Source organism: Muntiacus reevesi, chromosome X (assembly GCF_963930625.1).
Source record: "Muntiacus reevesi chromosome X, mMunRee1.1, whole genome shotgun sequence".
Classification (NCBI taxonomy): Eukaryota; Metazoa; Chordata; class Mammalia; order Artiodactyla; family Cervidae; genus Muntiacus; species Muntiacus reevesi.
The window spans coordinates 30,736,889-30,757,923 of record NC_089271.1 but is presented as its reverse complement, the minus strand read 5'-3'; the positions used below and the strand labels follow the sequence as shown (position 1 = coordinate 30,757,923).

The window sequence follows — 21,035 nt, the reverse complement described above, 5'->3', positions numbered from 1 at the left end:
CACACACACACACACACACACACACATATACACACTTATATGTGTGTGTGTATATATATATATATTGATACACTCCAAGGTTAACAATAAGTAAAATGATAGAAATATAAAGAAATTCAAAATAACTAAGGAAAACAAGGCAAAATACATCTCTCTTATCCTTAGCAGCACCAAATTTCTAGTTTAAAAAGAAATGTGTGCATACAATCGGTTTAATATTGAATTAGAAATATAATAGTCAATGAATAAATTTTAAAAAAATATTGAGTATACATTAATTTGCATATGAGTTGCTAGTTTCATCCCCAAAGGTGCTGTTCAGTCTTTTTTAATCACTAACCATTGCTTTGCTGCTTGTCAAGACTAACGCTACGAGCAATATAAGTAATGCTGTCTAAAAAGAAATAAAACCGAAAGTGCTTAGAGAGTTACTCCATTTTGAATACCTATCAAGGCAGGATTTTTTTAAATGCAGTACAATATTTTCCTAGTATTAATGGCTGTTCCTATTACCTATTCAATAAAAATTACATACTTAAAGTTATGCATGAGATTGTAGTGAACTGTCAGTACAATGATTAAAAAAAAAAAAAAACCCTAGTTATATCATAAGGGTCTTAACTCCTGGTGTACAATCTTATATTACAAAGGATATATTAAAACTAAGGCAGAGAAAAAAACTTAAATGGAAATGTTCCATTATTAGAAGTGAGTTTTTTTGGTTGAAATCCCACGAAGACTTTCTTGTCTCCATTTTCTTTGAAATTTAACACTTTCTACTTAGAAAAATGTGGCCACTATAATTAGCCATGTTTCCATTTTAGTAGTGAACTTCTTCACCTTCTCTTAAATCATATAAAGATGTGAGGTCATTGAGGAGATAAAAGATTTACTCAAACCAACTCTCTGACCTGGATATCATCAGTTTGACAATCATAAACCCACAAAGAGACATTCTTGGAATTTTTTAAAGGCTATGTAAGAATTTATTTTTTGTGGGAAAAGACAGGGTTTTCTCTCATTTACCCATTGGAATGGTACTATAGAATGCACTGGAGTTAAAGAAGAAGAGAAAAAAATTAACATTATAGTAAGAAGCATGACTGCATGTGTGTACACACATGCATGTGTGTACACACATACACACACAGACACACACACACATGCTCTACTCAACAAAGTAAGATGAAGTGAAGGTTTAGTGACATACACTTTCTGGTCATAATATCATCTCTGCCATTTGCAAGCTATATGGCCTTGGAAAATTGACCTAATCTCTCTTGGTTTCATCATCTGGAAAATCAGATAATACCCTTTTTGTAGGAGTGTAAGTACAAGGACAGATGTACAAAAAATAAAGTGTTTGACACATGGTAAAGTGAAAGTGTTAGTTGATCAATTGTGTCCACTCTTTGCAATCCAATGGACTGTAGCCCACCACACTCCTCAGTCCATGGAATTCTCCAGGCAAGAATACTGGAGGGGGTGGCCATTCTCTTCTCCAAGGGATCTTCTTGACACAGGAATCCAACCTGGGTCTCCTGCATTGCAGGCAGATTCTTTGCTATCTGAGCAATCAGGGAAGTCCAGACACATGGTAACGTTTCAGAAACTCTGTTTTGTTAATATTATTATATCACTTAATGAGAATCACTTAATATCATTGTAGCAGTTTGTTGATATTTTCAGCACAGTTAATGATTTGAGCAGCTTTTTCTTATCTTTGTATAGTCATGTGATTTGGCTGGTATTTGTGTTTGCTTTTAAATTTTTTCATGTCAAATCTTAATTGCATGAAGGAATATCAATTTTTAAAAATTTATTTCACATATACTTCCATTTTTTTCAGCTTGATGATCAGCTTCTTATAGGGTATATTTTTACATGTGCTTAAGAAAACTATACTAAGGGACATATGAAAGGAATTTAATCAGATTTACTACAGTTGACCCTTCAAGCAATAATATTTGACCCTCAATAATAAATTCATATTGCAAATAAATGTAGTAAGGTAAATTGTAGAAAGTTATCTTCAAAATGGCCTTTCTGAAGTGATTTATCAAAGGTATGTATAATCAGATACCTAGTTCTCCAAAAAAATAATAAAGGGGAAGTACTCACAAAGATTAAGAGCTGACTATGATCTCTCTTACCCATTGCTCTATTTCTGTTGGACAAAGTGTAAATCTCATCAAGGTACTTAAGCTCTCCATTTTTTCATTAAAGCATGAAGAAATAGCAATTGTGTTGATGGAAGGACATGGTACTAGTAAATATTTCTATAAATGGAAATGATGTGGACTTCCCTGATGGTCCAGTGGTTAAGGAGGGCTTCCCAGGTGGCTCAGTGGTAAAACATCTGCCTGCCAAGCAGGAGACAGAGGAGACGAGGGTTCAATCCCTGGGTCAGGAAGACCCCCTGGAGGAGGAAATGGCAACCCACTCCAGTATTCTTGCCTGGAGAATCCCATGGACAGAGGAGCCTGGTGGCCTACTGTCCATGGAGTTGAAAAGAGTTGGACACAACTTAGAAACTAAACCACCACTACCACCAGTGGTTAAGACTCTGTGCTTCCAGTACAGGGAACTGAAGTTCTAGCCCTGATCAAGGAAGATACTGCTTGTGTGTGGTATGGCTAAAAAATTTTTTTTTAATTTTAATGGAAATGATGTGACTTTGCAATGCTCATTCATCAGAGAACTAAATCTAGGGTGAATTCAGTGGCCTGACGAGGGAATATTTTACTTTCTTTAAGTGCAAAACATAGACATTTCACATGGCATCCCATAGCCCATCTAATAAGCACCTCCTTAGAACTTGAAGCTCTAAGTAACATCTGGACTGCCTTCCTGTCAGCCTTGCTACTCTCTGTTCATTTGCCAGTGAAGATTTTATGAATTCAAATTTGTGTGCTTATTTCCTGAGGGAATTCCTCGTCATAGCAAATGCAGTCTTTTAACCCGGGTTGTTTACCAGTGCCTTCTGAAGAGTGGCATCAATTATTTGTGATCTCTGGAATTATTTATTTTCAGTTGAAGACTGCATGCAAGGAGAGCTTCCCCTGTGGTCCGGTGGTTAAGACTCCAGGCTTCCACAGCAGAGGTCACCCGTTCATTGGTTCAGTCCTGGTTGGAAAAATCTGTGTTCCTCTCAGGGCAGCAGGGCGAGAAACCTGTTAGTGCTAATCATTTGCTGCATCCATGAAACAGTGGTAAAATTATTGACTATTTGTGCTCATTGTGTGAAGGTACAGAATTTGGACTGGGTGCCCTTGTAAATCATTCTAAGGGAAGAAGGAAAGATCCAACCCTCACCAAGTACACTCTGATTTTGAACTTGCGACAATTTTGCCGTTTAAAAAAAAATCACATTTAGAACTTCTTTATCATAGAGAGTGAGTTAATACTTATAATTTTAGGTTTGTTTCTTCCATAATTATTGTCTCTAAAGGATGTGTGGGTGTGTGTCTGTATGTTGCACACATACGCATGTAGCACATAGAGTTAATGTTGTGGACTTTTTTAACCAAGTGGCTCCCTCCCACTGCTATTTATTAAAAGAACTGAAGAAATCATCCTTCTCAGGAGCATGTGATGAGCACCCACAAGTTATAAGAAACCCTACCGTGCCATATAAGATTATAGTAATTTGGTTCAGAGGACACCCTGCGTGGATGAGCTGAGAGAGAGCAGGGAGAAACACAGTGGAGAAAGGAAACAGTGGCCTGAAGACACGTACACACAGCAGTGGTGGGAGGCTCTGGGGTAGGAGATGGAGGAAGAGGGATACAGGTTAATCAGGAATTGCTATCTGGGGAAGATTGCCCAGGCCCTGACTGACGCCTGACATTGATTAATCGATACTCCATCCTACTGTTTAACAAGTGTTCCATCCAAAAAGTCTTCTGTAATATTTAACTTCACTTCCTTCAGCTTCAATTTATGCACATTTCTTTGGTCCTCTCTTCAGGAGAGTTAGAGAGCAGCCAGTGGCAAAGAACTTTATATTCATGTATCTAAAGAGGGTGTGTGTATTTGTTTGTTTTTTCTTTTGTTGTATTATGTTTTGTTTGGTCTTGTTTTTGGTCATACGATCAGGCTTCAGTACTCTCCAGACTAAGGAAAGTAAATTTTTAAAGATAACTGAATCATTCCTCAAAAGGCCTATTTAATTTGACCGCTTAATAATTAATCAGCCTTGATCCTGTGCTTTAAGTGTTTACTCTTTGGAAAGAAAGTTAGTCATTTTGACAGTGATGTGGAAAGATTTCTTGGGTTTCTACATATCTCAAAACAAAATTTGGGATTCAGAGCCAAAATAAGAAGCGTGTGTAGTAAAATGGACATTAGGGTTACTGAGATTATTGGAGTTAACTATGATATTTATCCATATTGACCACATGCATAGATCATACTTCTTATAACTGCATTTTACCTTCCCTGAAAAATAGCAAGTATCTTCTCTGTTTCTACATAATAGTATTATGACAATTCAAGTAAATTGGGGATAATTTTTTTAAACTTTCGTATGTGGCACAAAGACTTCTATTTCTTTTCTCTGCACGGAAAACTACTGTGTACCCCTCTGTACTGCACAGAAATTGATCTGCAATACATGTGGAGTCTCCAAGGGTATATTTAAATTCAGTAATTTTATTGCTAACTGTGAAGTTAATCTGCACTGTATGTGCTCTTTTTCCCCAGGAAACTGAAGTAGCAGTTCAAGCTAAACAGCCGGATGTGGAAGGGATTTTGTCTAAAGGGCAGCACTGGTACAAGGAAAAACCAGCCCCTGAGCCAGTGAAGGTAATGAAGCAACCTCTAGCAATATCCATTACCTCATAATGGGTTATGCTTCCCCTATTTATAATCGATGAAATAACTTGTAAAGAAATATTGGCCATCCTACAATAGCAGAGGCAGAGCTGTCTTTTTGATCAACATATCCTATTTATATATTGTGATCTTAAGGCTATTAACGAGTCATTGCATTAAAGGACTCATTTCTGTCCTGGTGTGCTGCCATCAATACAAAAAGTAGTCCCACCTTCAAGGTAGATTAAATTCTTTGAGGCTTTATTGCATTGCTTGCCAGGCTTGATGCTTTTCATATAGTTTGGCTTCATTCAAATCAAGCTACTGCATCATATTGTCTGTCTCCAGCAGCTGTAAAGAATCACAATAGGGTCCATGACCTTTCTTTTCTCTGTTGCTCTTTCTTATGAAAGAGGAAAAACGGCGTTTGGGCATCAGCACGTTATTGGGTCAAGAATTTTTAGTGAAATGTCATGTAATTGCTTCTCTCTTTGATAAAAAAAAAAAAGTTGGCCTGAGAAAAAGGTTTCTACTTCTTTCCTTTCCTCATGTGCATTTTGGAGCCTGGAACACATTTATTCACAGGCTATTACACGAGGAGAGAAATGGAAAACCAGTTCCGTTCTCAAAAAATAGGTAATCAATGACCTTCATTTGCAAATGAGAGTCCAAGTGATAAATAGAAGTTAGGTATAGGTTACCTTATTTTCTGTACCTGACCAAAATTATAATGGTCCCCATTATGATGAAGGTTCCCGAGAGCCTATAATGGTGGCTGTTTATTGATCAGTCCTGGCTTCTCTAGCTAATGTTGCAGGTTGAGATTTAGTGAGCCTCACCCTCATGTTTAAAACTGCTCTAAAACAGTGCAGGTCAATAACCTCATTATACAGAACTAGTTTGTCCTTGCAAATAACATTACCGTGACTTACACTCTGTCTCCAAGGTCACTGCTTATGCTTGGCACAAGCTTCATTTCTAGAAAATTGTTTGTTTTCCTTACAGTTTACAAGAGGGTTTTTCTTAGGTAAATTTAAAGGTTTGGGCTAAATGTAATATCCAAACAGCAGGTGCTGAAAGGCCCAGATTTCCACAGTAGATATCCATAGACATTCATACAGGAATATATTGTCCCCACTCCTAACATCCTCCCAGAGTAATTTGCATCCAGTCCAGGCCTGGAATGATCATTTTCATAAAGTAACAACGTGTATAGTTTTTAGATTGGACAGCTAGAAAAGGTCCTGAAAGTAGCAAGTTTCAGGGTTTCTTCTGATGCACTAGAGAAAGCCAGTCCCAAGCAGCCACCTTTCTTGATTAACAGAGTGACTTTCATAGCAAGCAATGAGATGGACAAATGGACCATTTTGCAGATCTGCTCTGCCTACTCATGCTTGATCCTCAAAGAGTTTATGCAGGATTTGAATAATTGCTACAGATTACAAATATGCTTTACAGTTGGCTTTTGCTTTTGACGCTATGCAAAAAAAGAGGCAGAGTCTTCACTGAAAGTCAATGAGAAAACTTGTTTCCATTGTATGTACACCATCCAAACCTTGAGGCTCATCGGTCATATCCTCAAATTCTGGGCCACCACGAGTTCAGAACTGGGATCTGCCATGTCTTGGAGTCTCTACTGCAGTGTTAGTGACAGAAGAGGGGGATTACCTTCCTGAAATGAGAGAGCAGGGCCGGGGGGGGGGGTGTTGACTTTCTTGTCTTTCACGTCCCTGGAAACCATTGTGTAGAGTCAGCTGTCTTCTTTCTCTTCTTTTCCCTTCCTTCACCATGTCCTTTCAAATCAGTTCATGGCGGAGAAGCACACCTTAAATGAAAACTCATCCCCACTCTGCCATTTACCCCTCAAGTTGGGAGAGGAATCACCATATCAGGTTCATAGTGGTCAAAGGGCAAAATTGATTTGGGAGATCAGGAGTGAGGAGAAAGAGAATATTCATGTGCAGCTTTTTTTTTTCCTGTTTATTTTTTTTCTTTATTTTTATTAGTCGGAGGCTAATTACTTTACAATATTGTAGTGGTTTTTGCCATACATTGACATGAATCAGCCATGAATTTACATGTGTTCCCCATCCTGATCCCCCCTCCCGCCTCCCTCCCCATCCCATCCCTCTGGGTCATCCCAGTGCACCAGCCCCGAGCACTTGTCTCATGCATCCTCATGTGCAGCTTTTGATAAGGACCATGACCTTGGAAATTCTTGAAGATTAGCTGGGGCATCTGGTAGCCTGAAACACTAGAGGCTCAGATACTCCCTCATCGTTAAGGAAAAAAGCACTCTGAAAGCTGACAAACGTTGGAAGCGGAAAAGGGTAAAAAGCTAAGATATAGAGTGGTTTCCTCCTGTGTAATAACAAAATATTAAAGGATGCTATCTAAAGCTGACAAAAAAGAAAAATGAAGAAAAAAAAAAAGAAACAAGCAAACAAAAAAACTACCTCATCCTCCAAAACCTGGAACCCAGCAATACAAGGTACCAAGCCAGGGGAGCTGTTTAAATCTCTGCATGGATCAAAAACTTCTTTTTAAAGATTAGGGATGATTTTTCTAAAGGGTGAGCCATCGCTCTGATAGTACATAAATCAAGCCTGCATTTAACTTTGACTTCATATATCAAAATTTTAAAATTTTACTATTCCTAGTTTCTTGCCTCCTTAACTTTCAGGTTTCTCACCCTTTAATAGAAGGAGGCAGGGTACAAGTAGCCTGCAATACATTTTCATGACAAAAGTTTGGTTTTTGTTTTGGGGAGGAGGTACATTTGGAAAATATAACAATTATAAAGAAGATGGTGATAGCCTTCCAAAGGAAAATGAAAATCCCTCATGGTGTGTATATAAGATCTAGTATTTAAATGGATAATTAGTATGTCCACCACTTTCAGACATTCTAATTAAGGACACAGCAGAGAATGGTTCTGTTTCTTAGAAAATTGGCTGTCTATTGGCACTTCTACATTCTACATCAGACAGGCTGTCTGCTTACCTCCTACGCCAACCTCCCAAGCTGAGTCCTCTTTAAGAGCTTGGCTCATCCCTGCTCAGTTTTTTTTTTCTTTTTACCCTTCACTTCATCAACTTCTCTAGGGTTTCCTTAATTTTCAAAGATGATAAAATTTTAGTTTATTTTTCTGTCATCCATAACTGATGTCAGCCATCAACTTATTTTCTTTGAGAACTTCCTCTTAAAGATCAAACGTACATTAGGGGACAGTTCTACTAATGACATAAATGTAGCACTAGATCTCTGATGCAAATTTACTGGGAAAATCTTAAAACAAGATAATTGAAGAAGTAAGCATCTTTGTTTTGCTTTCTATCTCCTCTTCCTCTCCCCTACAGACACACACACACAGAGACACACACACTTTTATTTCATTTGATTTGTACCTTGTTCCTTTATCTTAACTTCAGAAGCTATTGAAGATTGCTTGGATAACTTCAATAAATTGAAGTTCAATAAATTGTTGAATATTTTGCTTAAGCTATACTTTTGGTAATAGTACTTTATGGTAATGCTGTTAGGGGAATCATTTTAATATGTTCCATTTTCACTAAGTAATGAGTAGGTTCCTCAATAGCCCCGAATTTAGCAGTTAAAAAGCAACAAAGACAACTGCCCTCAGTAGCAACAGTATTTACTACAAAAAAGATAAGCCATTTGTTATTTGATTTAAAAAATGTTTAGTTCTTTAGAACTTAAGCATTTGGATAGCATTCTCTTATATTTGCACTTTCTTTAACTTTAATTTTGGAACACCACTCTTCCTGTTAAAAAATTTTAAATGCGTGTATATATTTTGAAATACTTATATCACCTTCCATTATTAGAACTGAGAACATTAATGAAATTTAAAATGTCTTAGTTACTTGGTGAAGTGATAAGATCACACCAGCTGGTTTGCTTTGTTAACTTTTTAAATTATCCAGAAAAATCTTAACATGGATCTAATAATAAGTTTTATTACTGCTCTTGAATTTTTTTTTAATGTTAAGAGAAAAAAATGAGGTGTTAGGAACTTTCTATATTTGGCCAAAGGGTTCCACCCCAACCTTTAACACAAAAATAATTGCTGTAAACAAATGGTCAAGAGGGCAATTACCATCTTCCAGGCATCATTTCCTCCAATATAAGCTGCAGAATGACAGCATCATTAGTCATTTTCAATTATAGTCAGTCACAACCAGGGATGTTTCATTTTCCCAGCTGTTTTGTTGTTAATTAACTAGATTAAGCTGTTTTTTTCCCTCCTGAGTTTGTTTTACTGCCAACATCAACATTGGAAATTTTGAAAAACTCTTTGGGTTTATTTTTTTTTGCCTGATAATTCAAAATACATCACTCACAACAGATGTGTATCTGAAAATGTATATACGATATAGAAGGTCAAATGCTGTTTTGTTGGTGAAAATGTTGCCCAGTTACATATTATGATTATAACAGTACTTGGATCTTTATAAATCATCTATCCGGCTATGATCTCATTTACATGGTGTAACTTTTTTTTTTTGGTAACACCAGAATCAATAGCAAGATAACAGATATGAGTCTATCCCACAGAAGAACAGATCCATTTTGATTGACTCATTTGACAAACACAATTTCCATGTCAAAGATAATAGAAACAGTTCAGGGAAGAACTATAGGGAGTAATAATATTAGAGAGATTTTATAATTTATTAATAGATAAGTATCAGAATTTCATTTTTTAATGCAAATAAGTTTTACAACTGAGTAAAAAGTCTTGACCATGAGAGATTGAATCAGTGCTAATCACTTATGCTTGAATATAAGGAGAACCCCACTTTCCCACTGAGAAGATAAAATTTATAATAAATTTTTGAGCAATTGATAGAATCATTTAGGAATGTGGATGAGATTGTCAAATGCCTAGTTATATTTAATTTCTTAATTGATTATCACTTCCAATATTTGAAATCTCACATTTTATAAAATAACACACTAATTAGGAATATTGCTTTTACCACATTTGTATTTTATGAAGAAGAGTTCATTCACACACGTGCACACATATACTCACACACATATATTCCAGAATTCTAGAGCTTACTGCCTTCCTTCTAAGTTATTTGCAATATGGCAGTGTTTTAATCCCCAAATGGTACAGTCAAAGCTCTCTGTCCAGAGGCAACTAGGAACACACCTAACAGCTTTTATCTGGAAGGTGAAAGGATTAAAGCAAGGCAGAGTTAAGAAGCAGTAACAGTTCCTCCTATTTGTCATTTTTGTGGTGGCATAGTGGCCTTGTCTGTCTTACCCCAAATATTGCCTTTGGGTGTCCATATCTCTGTATAGTTTATTTTCTGTGACTGTTTATGTTTACTTGAGACCATCATACCTAGCTAACTGCCATTTACTAGAAGGCCTGGTTTTTACTTCCTCAATGTTATCGCTGGAATATTTATCCCTAACTTCAGTGCCCATTCCTAACATATTAGGAGAGAGAATCTTTTCATTATTCTTAGATGTGAATTATATATTACCCCATCACAATAACTTATTGTTTAGCTTTTTAAAACGATCTTTAAAACATTTGCTTACAATGACTTTTACCACTGGTAAATGTGAAGGTATACCCTAGGAATGATTGTTAATAGCTTATTAATTTTCTTCACTTCCTTTTTGTTCTATTAACCAATTTTGGCAGATAACTTCTATATGCTTCCCAAATTCACATCTCTTGATAGTATTTCAGGGTACTGTGGAATTTTGTTGTTCAAAATGAAACAATTGAAACACAAAAGACATTATAAGCTAATATGAACTGACTCTTTTGTGAGAAAATATTTTGGGGAAGAGTCTCAATTTAGTCTTACTCAGTAGCTCAAGCTGGAACTGGACGAGCATTTTAGAGATCTGAATTTCACCTCTGGTCCTCAGTTGTATTAATTGCATTTATAGAAACAGACATGGAGACATAGATGTTTCAGTTACAATATTCATATGTGTGTCTATGTATATAGATGATTCATTTATTTATGTAACAGATATTAATATCATGCCAAACATTAACACAAGAGAAAAATACAAGATTTTAAAATTTTGACTATCCCAAATATTAGCAGTTTAGAGTTATATTACATTTTACAATTAAAAAGGAAGCCTATATTCAGGAATAATTTTTTGTAATTAATTTTCACTCTTCATAAAGAAGAAATTTCATAGTTTGATATAATTATCTTAACATTTAATGACTAACTCCAGGTAAATTATACACACACACACACACACACAATGGAGAATAATGCTCAGGTACAAATGCCCCCTAGAATGAATTTCATTTTTCCCTTTTAAAAAAAATGATCTCAGAGTTTCTCCTTTTTGGTGAAACATGAATCTCCTATGACTGTTGAGTTTTGAGCTCTTGTGAGGAAATCCTGGGGTCTGCAGTTTTGCTTAGCACGTTCAAAGTCTGAAAACTCTGGATACCTAGTCAAGAATAGGACTTGATAACTATTATCCCACTGATTTTATATTTAAAGATGTTGGAATTTAGACATGTATTTGATTCCTTTAAATTTGGTTAAAGATTAACATCATTAGCAAATCATTACCTTTTACATTTTTTTATCGGTATGGCTGAAAGTCTATTATATGAAGAATTCTGCATTAGTTGCTGCAGCCAAACATTTTTTGCTACCTGAAGGAACTTTACAGCCTAATGGAAAAGATGAGAGAATAAGAAATAAGGGTACAGGAGGCCAGGGAACAAAAAAGGAAAACAAAACCAAATGAAAAATAATATATATATATAATATTATTTATTATATATAAACATGTAAATTTATATATAATAAATATATTATATTTATAATAATAAATATAATAATTAATTTAATAGTAATATATTTATACCAATATTATAACTATAATAAATAATATACATTTATATATAAATAATATATATTTATCCATAATATATAGTCAATTTCAACTCTAAGTACAACAGGCACTTGAAAAGTTGCAAAAGTGTTTTTGTGACCAGCTAAATCAAAGTCTATAGCCATTTTATGATGTCATTTGCTACTATTTATGAAAGATTGGGTAACATACACTTCAGACCTTCTTTGTGGTATCAAATGTTTGTGGTACACTGGGGACTACTACTTAATTTTTAAAATCTCTACATCTGAAATTATATAAATACATTATTTACCCATCTGGAAAAAACAATGGGAAAAATAACATTCTAATAAATGAATAGACCATTCAGAGTTTTATGCATTAATAAAAGAGAATTGAATATATAAACATGTTATTTTCAGGATAACCTAAACCAAATCTTTTAAGCATTGAAATAGTTTCATTTTAACTATCTTAATGAAAACTTTTATTGACTATCTCCTGTTTTGCTTTATTAAGCGGTGCATAATAACTAATCAACAATTTTATAGTACTTTACAGTTCACAGAGTTCTTTTCATATAAAAGATCTCATTTAGTTAATCCAACAAAGCTATGAGTTAGGTGGTAGTATTATATACATGTTTCAAGGATGATGAATTTGATTGACCTACCTGATTTTGCTAGTGATCACAAAACCAGTAGTAATGAGTTAGGACTGAAATCCAGGACTTTGGATACTAAAACATAGTGTAATTTAAAACTTTCTTAGTTTTCAGGGTCATCATTACAAGCATTAATTATTGTTCTGTTTCATTGTACAGTTACCTGATGCTGAAAAAATTTCTCTGCATGGGTGCCAAACTGAATCTCAGAGACAGAGTTTTGGGTGACGTAAAAGAGATTAGCTTTATTGCTTTGCCATGTGTGTCCCTATGTGGGGGGATTGGGTGAGGAGTTTTATAGAAATGGTTCAAGAGCTGGGTTGCTGATAAAAATAAGGGTGTGTGCAAGGCCTGCATTTCTTTAATCTGGCCTCAGGGGTCTCCTGATGAGCTTCTGTGGATCTTGAGGTTATCAAACCTTGTCTCTGGAATGAAGAATGCTTCAACAAGTAGTTAACATCTTCCATTTGTTGGAGGTTTTAGTTCTGCAGAAGAGCTCAAAGATATTGTCATGTGTATCCCTTGCAGGGGAACGAAGAGCCTGCATCAAGGCTGCTCTGCTGTTCATTGACTGTTCCTCCCTTGTCTTTGCATCCCCTCCCTTCCCTGATTAGCAACTGTTCAAACCTGACCTTTGGAACACAGGGAAAGTCTTGGACACTGCATGAAGCCTATTTCCTACCAACAAGAAATAAGGTAGAGAGAAAGGTTTTTGTGCCCAGGATCCCCACAGGGTCCTGCTCAATTTCATTGTGCACATGGAATATGAAGTTCAGTACTGATCACTGCGTCTTCAGTTGAGAAACAGATGAAATAGTTAATTTTATTTCAGAGGCAGGTTGTTAGATAAATACTTTAAATATTTAAAATCTAACTCAGTGCAGTGAGATGCTTACACCATGAGAAGAAAGTGAAACCTAAGCCAACTGTAGAAACAGCAAATTCCCATCTCTGTTCGCCTACTCACTATGGGGCCATATGCTTACTGAGTGTAAGAGTGGGCAGACCTCAGCAGTATGTAAGTCAGTCTCTAACCTCTCTCTCTTCCTCTCTCCCTCTTTGTCTCTCAGCATGTACAGGTGACTTCCTATAGGTTATATAATGTATGAGACCATTTGCTGCACCCTTATCCCTTCAATAAGTGACCCAAGATCATGATGTTTTCAGATAGCTACTTTTACATTTATTGTCTCTTCCCTATTATCTATTGCTATTTGTTGTTGTTGTTGTTATCAACTCGGTTACTTCTAGTTCCTCTTATTATTCTTTCCCTGTGAACTCACTGCAATTTAGCAGGGGAATCAGAAGACCAAATACATATATATATATATATATATATATATATATATATATATATATATATATATATTAATTCACCAGCCTTGGATAATATTTGATTCTCAATGTTTAGCTCGGATGTCAGAACAAAAAAATATCTTCCACATGTCATGACTTTCAATGGTAGTTTTCCCTCACTGATCAGAGGCATCTTTTTTTGTTCACTTTTGGATTCAAGGTTTATGTTTTAATAAATAAAAAGTAATAACATTCATTGATGTGATAGTAAATGTTTAACAGCATGTACTCTGAGAGAAGAAATTAAAAGCCCTGACTTGACATGATGTCAGACATAATAGAATAAATAACCTTAAGAGCACAGATGATAGTTAAAATAGGAAGTGATAACTTTTTACTATTTATTTTAGTATTTATTCCCTTAGCAGCTTTGCTTAAGTGGGATTTTTCAAGAAAATTAAGTCCTATAGAAAATGATTTAAGACCTATTTTCTTGTTTTTATCAAGGATGATACATATCTACTCCATTGTAGATGGCTAGGTAATTCATTGCTTATAATGGATGCCTTAGGCTCTGTTCCTGAACAATCAATATCAGCATCAATTGGATAACTGTTAGAAGTGTCAGTTCCTGGGCCCCACCCAAGATCTGTTGAATCTAGAACTCTGAGGTTGAAAGCCAGCAATCAGTGGTTTAACAAGACTTCCAGGTGATTCTGATGGCCCCAACATACAAGAACCACTGCTCCAAAGTATTATGATAAATTATCCCCCCAATCCATTGAGAAAGTTTGACCTGGGACCTTTGAGCCCTCTGCTTCCAGCTAGTGGAAAGGAAAAGAATGAATGGAGAAACCTCACTCAATTTTTATAAGGATCAGCCCAGAACTGACAGATATTACCTCTCCTCACATTCTGCTGGCAGTAAGTTATCTGATGATTATCCAGTGTTACACTGGAAGTGGCTTAGATCTGCTCCTGAGGACCTATTAGCAAATTTTCAGGCACTTTGTAAGCTACTTGACGTTCTTCTGGTAACTAAAATTGGCTATAGTTGGACCATCTACACCACAGAAGTTAGCAAACACTAAAATCAATTTGTTTCTTTGTTTTCCCCAGAGCCACTTGTTAACATATACACATCACTGACCATATGCAGGCTTGGCTGACCCTACTGCAGCCAAAATGATCCTCCAAATGGTCCTACTTTGAACCAAATTTGCTGATCAGTCTTTGAATAAGGGCTACCCTGGGAAGGGCAAGTCCTTAGGCAAGGCAGATCACCACAGCAGAGACAGTCCCGGAAGGAACTGACTCCTGACACCTGAAGGATGTCTACTGGCATCTTCTTCACCATTTGGGACAAGAGTCCTTCCTTAAAGTGGACTCAGAGGCTTATCTCCATGTGTACTTCAGCCCCTCCTTCCAAATGTTGCTAATAGGATTGATCTGGGGTGAGTCAGGGCAATAAGATACTTTTAATGTCCTCTGGAAAATTCTGGTATGCAGCCACACTAGATACTATTTAAAACAGTCAAGCCAATTGCTGAGATGACATTTTTTGTTTATTTGTTTTGCTTTCAATAATGTTTGCACTCTACGTCCTTTCAATGAAATTGTGCCTGGAGCAAGAGCCTGTATGCAGCAAGCAATCAATAAAAATTTGTAGTGAGGTTGGTTGAAGTATTTAATTACAATACCTTTGAAAAGAATTCCACCTAGAAAAGTTAATTTAGAAGTAAAATACAATAGAAATACAATAATGTATTCACAAAATAAATTAATAACTTGGTGAATTAACTTACTGCAAGATGTTAATCGAATAAATAACATGCATGCTTTTCTATTAAAGAGGAAGTTAGAAGATCTGAGCTCGGAGTGGAAGGCGGTAACCCACTTACTTCAAGAGCTGAGGGCAAAGTGGCCTGGCCCAGCCCCTGGACTGACAGCAATTGGAGCACGTAAGTATGCTGGATTGCATTCTCTGTGGCTTTGGACATTTGCTCAAAAGCACAACAGTGAGATGCTCCCTGGGTTAAAGGGAAAATGAGTTGCAATGCTGAAAATAGGAATAAACCTGGGTTATTTACATTGCAAAATGTCTTAGAGCTAGGTTCCTTGGAAAGAGACTGATTGAGCTTATGGAGTCACCAAAGTATTTAGGAGTGTGCTCTCCAGAAATGTACCTACAGTGAAGAAAGACCCATAGCAGAGATAGCAGAAGGGCCTGAGGGGCTGTAGAGTGATTTGACTGCAAGAGACTCCTCAGCCCACCCCACAGGAGCCTTAGGGCTGAGTGGGTTTTCCAGAGCCCTCCTGAATTGCAGGAACAGAGCTTGGGCTTTGTATTCCTGAACCAGCCAGCCTTTGTCCAGGGGCTGCCCACTGGAAGGAATAGGAGATCTTAGAAGAGTCTTCTGGAGCCAAAGGCAATTCTCAGTAAGGAATACCATCAACTATCAGTGCTTCCAGTCCGATGGATAGGTGTGTTGTTCCTGAAGAGGGAGTCAGGGTAGAGCCTCCGATACTAAATATGTAAGGACCCCATCTCAATGAATCCTATATCCTTTAGATAATCTTATTCAAAGATGCCTACACAAGGACTTCCCTGGCAGTCCAGTGGTTAAGACCCTGTGCTTTCACTGCAGAGGGCACAGGTTCAATCCCTGGTCAGGGAACTAAGATCCTGCAAGTCACGCAGTGTTACCAAAAATATAAAAATTCCCCAAACCACAGAAATACACACAGTCCTCCTAGCACTTCCCTCTGTTCCATCTGAAGACAATCTTAAGAGCTCTTCCATTTTTAGTTCAAGAAAAAGGAAAATGGACCATGACTACCACCAAGTAGACTTGGGGGAAAAATGTTTCTTCATTTAGCTATAGTTTTAACTTTTGTTTTTACTGCATATTTTCAGTCTATTCTTTTTCACCTTCTATTCATTTCTTAGTAGAAGGTATGCATAAAATCTCATGGCAATGTTAAGCCTGGCTTTGAGCCCCATGGGCAAGGAGCCAAAAAATTTTTCTGCTATACCAATTCTATAATTAGATAGAACTTAGAAACATCTTTTATTTCCTGTTCTTGTTTTTTGCTTTCATTTTTTTTTCCTTTTCTACTTTTCAAAGATCAGATATTTGCAGCATTTAACTATGGTTCTTCAAGTAAAGTTGATTTTTATTTCATATCAATTAGAAATATATCACAATGGAAAGATCACCCAGGGTAGCACAATGATAATTCAGTAGAAGGCATAAACAGCACTTAGGTTAAAAGATGCTCTACAATCTGGGAACAGTGTGTCTTTTGTACCCCTGGGGTTTCTAAGAAGACATTAGAGTTAAATTTGATATCAGATACTTAAAAAAGATGTGCGAGCATTCTTTCTTCTTCCTGTTTTTTTCTCTTTTTTTTGGCCAATCTGGGACACTAAAATTGCTCTATCAGTGTTTATATTCAATTAATTATATCAGTTTTATTTCTTTTTATGACCTGTAATTTTTGGTTCCCTCAGCACACATGCATAGTTTGTCCCTATATGTTCATTTATTGGTATTTGTTCTCTAGCTTTCTCCTGATATTCAGTCTCAGATTCTCTAACTCTGTAAAGAGATTGGGTTCCAATAATTTTTTTTATTGAACTCTGACATAATTATGGGTTTATGCTCCTATTTAAGCTACTTTCACATGGTTGGAAGTTTTGAAAGGCAGGGCACAGAAATCTATTTAACCTGTAAAGTTCTGAGATGTGACTATAACAGTTCTGTTGAAGAACAGATTCAAAGTTCCAGTTTTGGTTTCCAGAAACATATTTAATTCATCTACTTAATATCTATTGAGTAACTTCTATGTATTGAACATTTTACTAGGTTCTGAGACTGTAGCATAGAGTAAGTTAAGTTCCCTCCCCTCATGAAACCCTTCTAGTTGACCTTTGAACAACATGAGTTTGAACTATGCAGGTGCACTTGTGTGCAGAATTTTTTCAATAATAAATATTCCAGTACTACATGATCCATGGTGGGTTGAACCTGTGCATGTGAAGGAGCTGCCTAAATGGCAGAAACATGAATACACAGAGCAGACTGGATTTTCAACTGTGCAGTAAGTCAACCCTAACCCCAGTGTTAATCAAAGTTCAGCTGTAATCTGACTGGAAGAGAAACAGGATGAGCAAATAAAGAAAACAGATAGTGTCTCAATATTGTTCAGAGTTACAGAGTTCAGTCCACAGATTCATATCAAATGGGCACTTGTTAAAGATGCAGAATGCCAGGCCCCACTCCAGACCCAGTGCATCAGAATCTACATTTTAATAAGATCCCTAGGTAATTTATTTGCACGCTGAATTTTGAGAAGCACAGTTATGGAGACCAGGAAAGCAGGATAAGAGGGAGTGAGCAGGAATGAAGGCATGATTGCCTGAAGTTGGGTCAATGAATCTTTTCTATTAAGCAAATACTTGAGAAAGCTGATGGAAGTGAGGAAGTGAGCGAGGTACACATTCAAGGGAGAGTGTTCCAGGCAAAGATAGGACAAAAAACAGAGGTGATGAGGGTACTGTAAACACAGTGGGTCGACCTCCTGACAGACCAAGGGATGCTGATCCCTTTTGTGCGTTAGCAGCCAATTTTTATAGGCTCAAGACAAAGAAAATTCCTGCTGGAAGGGTGGCATTAGGTGATTGATTAGGGTGGGTATTTTTACCTAATATGGGGTCAGGGAGCTGGCCAGTTTAGGTGGGGCGAGGGGTCTCACAGCAGTGATTGCTATGTGGCTCAGTCAGTTTTGGAGATGACCTTGGTATGGGGCTCCATATCTTAGGCCTGGTATAAGGCTCCCCAGAAAGTAAAAGTGTCAATCGTTCAAGTCGTGTCCAACTCTTTGCAACCCCATAGACTGTAGCCCACCAGGCTGCTCTGTCCATGGGATTCTCCAGGCGAGAATACTAGAGTGGGTTGCCATGCCCTCCTCCAGGGGATCCTCCCAACCCAGGGATCAAACCCAGGTCTCCTGCATTGCAGGTAGATTCTTTACCATCTAAGTCACCAGGAAAGCTCACTTGCTATTAATCAGAAAGCCAGCAATCTGGGGAGACAGAGAACTCACGTCCCCAAAAAGCAATTCTGACAATTCTGCTCGGTCATGACAGTTTTAAGGGAAAAGGGGAAATAATCTCAGTTAAACATTGGAATGGGATGCCAGAGTCCTTGCCATCCTTCACTACGTGCAGGCTTGGCGACGTCTTGTGGTCTTTGTTTAGATATTATCTTGTTCACACAGTTTGTTCACACGTTTTTTTTTTTCATGAGGTTACTGAAAGCAAAGCTAGAGAAGAGACCTGGTCATCTGTTAATTACTTATTCTTCATTTCTACTTCTTTGATCTATGGAAAGAACCAAAAGTTAGACAAGGTATTGTATGATCAAAAGATGTGAAAGATGTGCTCAGGCCAGTGATGATTAGAGCTTGGAGGTGCCTGGTTTAAAGTTAGTGACAAGACGTGAGGAGACTCCTGCAGACAGTTCTTTTTCTGCCAAAAGCTGCTTATAAAATCAAACATTCCTTTTTCCTTAATGTGGTAGTTTAAACATCAGAATTAAGAATTGTTTAAATTTCTGGAAGTCAGGAATATAATCTGAAATAAGTACAATATAAAAAGGGGAAATATAATTTGTAATACAGTTCTGTTATCTGATTATTATTTCATGTACTATATTGTAATACAATATGATTCATCATTCATCATTGTAAATTTTTTTTTCCGTTGTGCTCCTATTATTATTCTAGCTGCTTTTGTATATATGCTTTTCTCTTCAAAAGAATTGCCAAGTATGTATGGTTATACACAGTATTTTTAAGGTAAGGATCACAAGGCTCGGAAGGGAAATAGATGAAGGCCACACAGCTGGAAAGAAATAGAGCCAGGATTATAATCCAAGTGTGTCAGACTCCAAAGCCTCTGTTTCATTTTGCTGTGCCTTGCGCTCTCTCTCTCTGTCCAAGAACCTAATGGAAATTCTAGATAGGAAGGCAGTTAGCTCATAGTTAATGTTATTTAACTTAGTCTTAGATGTATGAGGAGTAAAAGTGAGAAATGTTTTTCTGTCTTCTCTAATTAAGGAGTAGAAGAAATCAGTTTACTGTATTCAAATTTCTTAGACTCAAAGAACTCTGAGCCTAGAATAATCATTGGAAGTATCTAGTTGAATGTATTTCTTCTATATGTGTGGAAATGGAGGCCCAGGGACCTTTTTAAAAACACTAAACCAAGCTCCTTTATGATTTAATTTATGTAACATGATGAGGTGGTCCTGCCTGAGCTATATAAATTGTTTCAGGCTGCAAGACAAAGAGGCACACTGGAAAAAAACTTTTTGCAGTTGTTGCTAAGATACCTAAGTATATCATTTTTCTTTTTGTTTAATCGCTATGTTGTATCCACCTCCTTTCAACCCCATAGACTGTAGCCTGCCAGGCTCCTCTGTCCATGGGATTTCCCAGGCCAGAATATTGGAGTGGGTTGCCATTCCCTTCTACAGGAGATCTTCCTAACCAGGAGTCAAACCGATGTCTCCTACTTGGCAGGTGTATTCATTACTTCAGTTTTCTATCTCTGCATTAAAACACTCCAAATGTAATGTCTTTAAACAAGGGTTATTTACTTGCTTGTGATTTTGTGGGTCTGCAGTTGGGCTATGGTTCACTTGATAGGTGTTCTAAAGGTCTTGCTAGGGGCCATTCTTGTACATGCAGTTATTTGGAAACTCAGCAGAAACTAGATGGATTCCCTCAGATATCTGACAGCTGGCTGTTGGCTGGAGAACCTTGGTTCTTCACAACACCTATCATCCTCCCATAGGCTGGACTAGATTCATTATATGGCATTCTCAGGGCAGTGTTTCGAGAGGATGAGAGTGAAAGCTACAAGATGTCTTGACACCCAGACTCTGTCATTCATACATTACTTCTGCTACATTCTGTTGGTCAAGGCAAGTTTTCAGTCCAGCCCAGGCTCAAGGAGTGGAGAAATAGACTTCACCTTTTGAAGGGAGAGCTGTGATGTCACTGCCAATGGATGTGCATACAGGGAAGAGATGGCTTTATTGTGGCCATCTTAACACCCAAACCACGATATTGAGGAAAAGGGAAGGAAGCAGAGGTGAAGGCATTGGTGTATGTGCAGAGTCCTACATCAGTGACTCTCAAACTACACGGTACATCAGAATCACCCATTTCTTACTAAAGCACAGATAGTGGGGCTTCAATCCGGAGGTCCCGATTCAGTAGATGTGGGGTAATGCTTGAGAATTTGCATCTCTAAAAAGTCTCCACATTGCGCTGATGTTGCTGGTCTTGAGACAGCATTTAAGAACTA

The 21,035-nt window shown here is 37.1% G+C and overlaps 1 protein-coding gene across 2 annotated transcripts in view; it reads left to right on the top strand.

The window, feature by feature from the left end:
• Window positions 1–21,035, top strand: part of DMD (dystrophin) — a 2,163,935-nt gene that overhangs the window by 1,421,552 nt on the left and 721,348 nt on the right. For both annotated transcript variants that reach the window (XM_065915496.1, XM_065915495.1), the window contains 2 exons: window positions 4,705–4,806; window positions 15,510–15,618. In XM_065915496.1, coding sequence (XP_065771568.1) covers window positions 4,705–4,806; window positions 15,510–15,618 — 211 coding nt within the window. The remainder of the gene's footprint in view (window positions 1–4,704; window positions 4,807–15,509; window positions 15,619–21,035) is intronic.